The 7,161-nt window shown below is 37.7% G+C and overlaps 1 protein-coding gene across 1 annotated transcript in view; it reads left to right on the plus strand.

Moving 5' to 3' along the window:
* LOC150078534 (max dimerization protein 1-like) overlaps positions 1-7,161 on the plus strand; it is a 204,232-nt gene that overhangs the window by 109,626 nt on the left and 87,445 nt on the right. The window contains exon 5 of the mRNA XM_090384769.1: positions 5,804-5,918. Within this exon, the coding sequence (XP_090240895.1) occupies positions 5,804-5,918 (115 nt within the window). The remainder of the gene's footprint in view (positions 1-5,803; positions 5,919-7,161) is intronic.

Raw genomic sequence — 7,161 nt, forward strand, 5'->3', positions numbered from 1 at the left:
CACTGTGCTTTGAGAGTTGCTCTAGGCGCATTCAGAGCCTGTACATCGAAGCTCATGAACCTCCCTTACATCTTCGCAGAAAATCATTACTTCTGATGTATGCTGCAAAAATCCGTAGTCTGCCCTCTCATCCTTGTTGGAGATGTCTCTACAATACTGAATGCGAGTCATTTTACATCAGTAAACCTAATGAAAACCGACCTGCTCCACTTAGATTTAAGGAACTGGCTCAATCATGTAACATAGAAATCAGTGATATATTTCAGTACAAAGCACCACCAGATCCACCCTGGAAAAATATCTGTGCAATATATGATGACTACTTTCAACAGTGGGGAAAGAACACGCTGTCTCCTTCCAATATCGCACAGTTACATGCAACTTACACTCTTTCTAATTCAAATGCATGTGAAATCTATACAGATGGATTAAAAACCGAGACCCAAGTAGGTGCTGCTGCAATCTTCCCGTCATTTAGCACTTCTGTCTCATTGCCAATAGAATGCAGTATCTTCACTGCTGAGCTCTATGCTATAAACTTAGCTCTGGATCACATTATTGAACATCTAATTCCGTCTGCTTTAATATACACTGACTCACTCAGTGCTGTCTCTGCCATAAATACTAATACCAACTTCTCTCACCCTGTAATAAAACAGATTCATTCTAAGTTACTTGCCTGTAAGGAATTGAACCAAACTGTGACATTCTGTTGGATCCCAGGACATTCTGGAATAGCCGGCAATGAAAGAGCAGATCATGCAGCCAAACAACCAGAAACCACTATTTCGCAGACTTTTCAAGTTCCATATACAGATTACAAACACATTATCTGGAAAGGTTATTCAGGAAATAAACTCTACCAAATAAAACCGCAACTAAAGCTGTGGCAATCCAGCTTCAGAAAAAACAGGCAAGATGAAATAATTTTAGGAAGGCTAAGGATTGGGCATACTCACCTCACTCACCTGTATTTGTTAACTAATGACAGCGCTCCCCAATCTACATCATGTCAAGTACAACTGACCATTTGACATTTGTTAGTGGACTATCCCCACTTTCAAACCATCTGCTTAGACATCTTTAAGTCAATTTCTAATACGTAGTCATCAATAAATTTATTACAGATTCTGGGAGATGATTTTAATCAAAAAGAACTATTTACTTTCCTAAATCGTATAGGGATATATCATAAAATATAGTTATCACAATTAGGCTAATATTTCATAATCACCATTAGAAAGACAATATGGCCCTAGCAGCCTATGTGTCATTTAACACAACAACAACATCAAGGTGTGGCCTGACCATTGCCTTATGCAAGGGGATAATCACTTCCTAATCCCTGCTAGAGAAATTCCTGTATATCATTGACAAGACACCATGAGCTACTCTTGCAGGCTGTCTGCACTGCTCAGAAAACTTTATATCTGCCTGCACAATTACCACCCAGGTCCTTTTCATTCTCTACCACTGTCAGTGTAATACAACAGAGTTGATATGTTACTCTAGGGTTACTGCTTCCCATATGTTTTTTTTTTTTTTTGGTAGTTGTTGGCGCATAGGCTTCTGTGGCCATAATGCACCTCCCAAGGTTTTTTGCAGTACTTTGATCCAAGTCTGAGGCGGGAATCGAACCCACGACCTTTGGGTTGCCAGGCAGGCACTTTACCCACCCGGCTAGCCTGGTTGGCCGCTTCTCATATGTAGTACTTTACATTTGTCAATGTAAAGCCCATCTGCTAAACTTTTCTAGATCCTATTGCAGCAGTGTACTGTCATTAGTGTCCTGAACAACCCTGCCAAACTTCGTATCATCTACAAACTTGGACATTAAGCCTGATATACCATCATCAATATCATTTATAAATACAGAAAACAACAATGGACCGAACACTGAACCCTGAGAGACTCCACTAATAACATTAGTTCACGAAGAGCAGTGTCCATTGATTACCACACTCTGTCTTCTCCCACTTAACCATCCCTTTATTCGTAGCAGCAATTTGCCTCCAATGCCACACTGCCCCAAATTGTACAGCAGTCTTCCATGTGCAACAGTATCAAAAGCCTTTCTAAGATCCAAATATATGATATCAAAGTTATTCCCTCCACCCAGTTACTTTGTGACCACATCATAGTATCCAATCAAATTGGTCAGACAAGACTTCCCCTTAATAAAACCATGCTGTGTCCGAGCTATAACTGAAGTCTTGTCTAGATGATCCTGCAATGCTTCTTTAACCAGTACCTCCATTAATTTCCCTGGAACAGAAGTTAAACTAACAGGTCTATAACTTGTGTCGCCCTTTGATCCTCCTTTGTGAATTGTTGTCACATTTGCACATCTCCAATCCGTGGGTACCTCCCCTGAGTCCAAGGAAGCTCTTATAATTATGGCTAAGGGTTTGCTTACTTCCTTTGCTGCCTCCTTTAATATAACTGGATTGATCCCATCCACCCCAGGTGCCTTTTTTTTTGTCATCTTATATATTTAGATTTCAGAAAAGCTTTTGATACTGTTGCACATAAAAGACTGCTGTACAAATTGGAACACTGTGACATTAAAGGTAAGTTATTCCTATGGATAAATGGATGGTTGAGTGAGAGAAGACAGAGTGGATATTAATGGACATTAATTATGTAGATATTATTCCAGCTATATATATATATATATAATTACTCTTTGGGGACTAATGTAATTAGTGGAATTGCTGTGGTTGCAGTGCTGCACCCATCGTTGTTTTCTGTATTTATTAATGATATTGATGAATGTACATTGGCAAGGTGGTTAATAACAGAAATCACAGTATGCTGCTGAATGAAATCTAGAAAAATTGGATCTGCCGAGAAGTGGATTACCAGTGCATAGTACTGCATATGGTCAGCGATAGTCCCAGATTAATTATTACCAATTGTGTTGTATACTACACTCAGGGTAGTGGAAAATTAAAAAGATCTGCAGGTAATTGTGTAATGAGATATGAAATTCTCCGACAGTGTTGACAGGCTTCCAGGACAGCTCATTGGGTTTTATCAATGATGTACAGAAATTTTGCTAGCAGGGATGAGGAGATGATTATGCCATTGTATAAGGCATTGGTTAGGCCACATCTTGAGTACTGCATATAGTTCCTCATTTTAAGAAGCAATGGATCTTATTGGAATGGGTGCAGAGAAGAGCAATAAGATTGGTGAGGGGAGAAAGAGTGCTCTTACTGAGAAAGGCTTCAGTTTTGCAAATTGCATTGTGCGGAGATTATGTACCTAGTGAGGTGATCTGATTGAGGTGCTTAAACCTGATACAATCTTCCTCTTGCTCAGACTACACACATGAGGAGACATAAATTCATATTGAGGAAGAATTGTTGCAGGATAGATGTGTGGAAGTTCATCTTCAACCATTGGATAGTTTCTTTTTGTGAACAAACTTCCATTTGTCGTGGAAATGGGTAGTTTTTTGATATGGGAAGTTCGGGTTTTTTTTTTTTTTTTTTTTTGTGTGTGTTTGATGTATAAGCTTGCTTTCTTGCATCATTTGCCACTGCTACCTCACTGCTTTGTTTCTGTTAATCCTTGGCATAATATAACTTCAACCACTGTATTTAAATGTTATATTACTAATATTGTAGCACCATTTGATACGTCAGTAAAATAATAATGCTGAATACTGAATAATTCAGTAATAATACTGAATTATTCCAGCTATATATATATATATATATATATATATATAATTACTCACATGTCTTGTGACTGGCTGCATAGATAGAACTTGTAAGTTTATATTTATTTTATGTAGATGCAGGAGCGGATTAAGGTCGGTCGAAGCCCCAGGCGCGGAAGAAAATATTGGGCCCCTTAAAAAAAAGAGAGCGACAGGGAAAATAAAAATACATGTTAACCATTTTTTTAAATAAATAAAAAATATTATGTACTATTAATGTTTTATTTCCAATAAAATTTGAATATAATATAATTAATAAAAGCATAATAATAATCACAAAGTTTTGAACTAATAGTTGAACATATTAGTTTAACTATTAGTTGAACTAATATGTTCAACTAATTTGTTGGTGTTTTTCGTGGGCCCTTCAGAAGTCGGGCCTAGGGTGCATGCCCAGTGCGCCCGCCGTTAAATCCGCCTCTGTGTAGATGTTATGTATTATAGTTAAAAGTCATTTATATGTTATGCTTACCTCTAGTCCTGTGTAAAAACCTTCCTACCACTACAGCTGAAAAGTGTTACACTTAAAATTTGGTCCACTCTTAGCAGTGGCAGTAGGTGAATTTATATAAAATTCACTTTTTCTAAATATATAAACAGATATAAAAATAGGCAAACCTGCATAAGTTATCTCCTTTGCAAATTACTATGCTAGTTAAGCAAAACACCTGAAAATTATCGCAAAAAGAGAAAGGCCCTAAAACTGTTAACTAGCATATATTTACACACCAAAAATGCAGGATTTCTTATTAATACAAAAAAATCTTTATATCTTATTAACATAAGAAATCTTGTGTATATTAATATCTTGATAGTTTTTTCTGTAACCAAAAAATTCCAAATGAAGAAATTCCAGATAGATCAGCATATGTCAATGCATATAAGCTGGGTGATTTTGTTCAAAATCATTTGTGTGAACTACTGAATAATTACAACTTCATTGTTTTAGATTTGCTTGACAATCCTAGCTGGAGTTTTCTTTCTGTGTTTAGGAAATTAGACCTTTCATTAACAAATGTAATGTACGTTTCTTTGGATGGTTCAAATGTAAACATTAAATTTTTACAGGAAGTAATAGCTTGCATTGAAAGTGAGAAATCTGATATGAATGAACTAGAAATGTTTGATGGGGTACTTTCTTGCCTGTTTTGCTTATTCATGTAATTTTTAAACAGCACTGGTTAAAATTGGGTGGCAAACTGAAATTTCTCCATGAACAAGGTGAAGCAAGCAAGCAAGCCAGTACCCTATCAAACATTTCTAGTTCATTTATCAAGGACTTTGAACCTCATTCTGGTTTCTCCAACTTCTCCCCCTTCAATTTTTCTGAAACTGATGGTTAGAAAATGCTAGTGCAATGCAGCATATTGGAAACAATACCTTATTTTGAAGACTAATTTTCAATCAACTGAAAACTTCAGCAATGATCAGAAATCTCTGAACTGTAGCAAAGTTTTCATTTTCATGGTCATTAGCCCTGTAGCATTCAAACAACCCCCTTGGTTATATTTTTATAAAGCGATGTTTACAATATGTTGCAATACATTCAAACTCATTTTGCAAAGAAAGATATTGTCTGATGGCTTTGGACATGACATGTAAATGATTTAAAGCCATTTTATCTTATTCCTCATATCCAGACGACTTGAATGTAGAAGAAATTCTCCTTTTAATTGAATATGTTCAGTTTTTAAAACTTTGTATAAAACTTATCCAGAAGTGTCCTTTAACTTCTCGTTCTTACTTTCTTGGTGATTTCCTTCTACTTCTGACTCCCCTCCCCTCTCTCTCTCTCTCTCTCTCTCAGGGTAGGGTAACTTGGGAATTTTTTTTTGCTGGTGCAGCATAAGCCTCAGGCTTCCTTGCACCATATGACTAATAATAATAATAATAATACATGTAAAGTAGTGAAACGAGCTTACATGCATTTCACCTAAGTCATGTTGAGTTCACAAATGACAGTAAATATAAGTGACAATAAAATTATGTTTATTGTCACTTATTTGTCACGAATTTATAAAGTAGCATTTTTGATATTCATTTCAAACTTTTAAGAATTTATTTTTTAATTAAAAGGCGTGCTCACTTGTGTAACTGCCTAGAGAAGTTAAAAGAAATGGTGCCACTAGGTCCAGAGTCAAGTCGGCATACAACATTAGGTCTTTTGACCAAAGCAAAGGCCTTTATTAAGGTAAACTTATAACTTTATCTCATCAGTTGTGATGTATGTATTATAATTTATATTATGTACCACCACATACTGTATTTTCCAGACCATAAGATGCATTTTACCTCTGGAAAATGATGCTTACAATTCCCCAGCATCTTATCATGCAAATGTATGCTAGACGTATGCACTGATTTGTGTACATGTATGTATTTGTGTGAGTGTATATGTGTGTGAGTGTATATGTATGTATGTATGTATGTGTGTGAGTGTATATGTATGTGTGTGTGTATGTGTGTGAGTGTGTATATGTACGTATATATGTGCGTGTGTATATATATGTATGTATGTTGTTCTTGTTGTTAGGAGCATTAGCAACTAAGGCCATATTTCTCTGGGGATATGCGGTGGTCGTTCCCTGACCTTTCAGCATCCTCCGTATTTGGTGGTCACAGGCTTGAACTCCGGTCTAATCAAGAAGCGTGTGCTTCTCACTGCTGCTCCTGCCCACCTGGCTACGGAGGTGCCATGTATGTATCTATGTATGAATGTATATGTGTGTGTGTATGTGTGTATGTATGTATATACAGGGTGATTCACTACCAGTGCGACAAACTTGCAGGAGGTGTAGGGGGCACAAAGACAAATCGGAATCACATAGCATTGCAGGGTCTGAAATTCCTTCGTCATGCGGTAGAGGACATTGAACAGGAGGTCACGTTAACAGCGATCCCGCTGGAATTCAGCATTTGCGAACCATTTCTGTTGAAGAAACCAAGTAGCAAAAGCCTTCCAGAGTGGATAATCCACAGGCTCCAATGATTGGACACGTTGCAGATGGTATGAACTCATTTGGTTTGTTGACAATATCCTCCATACAGTGGATTGGGAAATACCCAATCGTTGGCCTATCGCTCGAGTACTCTTACTCGGATTGCTTTCTGCAAGATGTAGGACATTCTCCTCATTGTCTGGTGTCCTTGTTGTTCGCTCCCGATTCATGGTACCTCTCGTGAAACAACCAGTCTCACGTAACCTTCTGTGCACATGCGAAAATCATATGATGAGGAGCACGCCTGTGCGGGAAATGTTCCTGGTACAAGTGCAGAGCGGCGCACCCATTACAGTCCACAGCTCCATACGCGAGGTGCATGTCGGCCAGTTCAACATTTGAATACTTGTCCATCCTACTGTCTCAGGAACCGGTTCGCAAATGCTGACTTCCAGCGGGATCGCTGTTCACGCGACCTCCCATTCAACATCCTCT

This window comes from Mastigoproctus giganteus, chromosome 11 (genome assembly GCF_048544385.1).
Source record: "Mastigoproctus giganteus isolate SK-2022 chromosome 11, ASM4854438v1, whole genome shotgun sequence".
NCBI lineage: Eukaryota > Metazoa > Arthropoda > Arachnida > Uropygi > Thelyphonidae > Mastigoproctus > Mastigoproctus giganteus.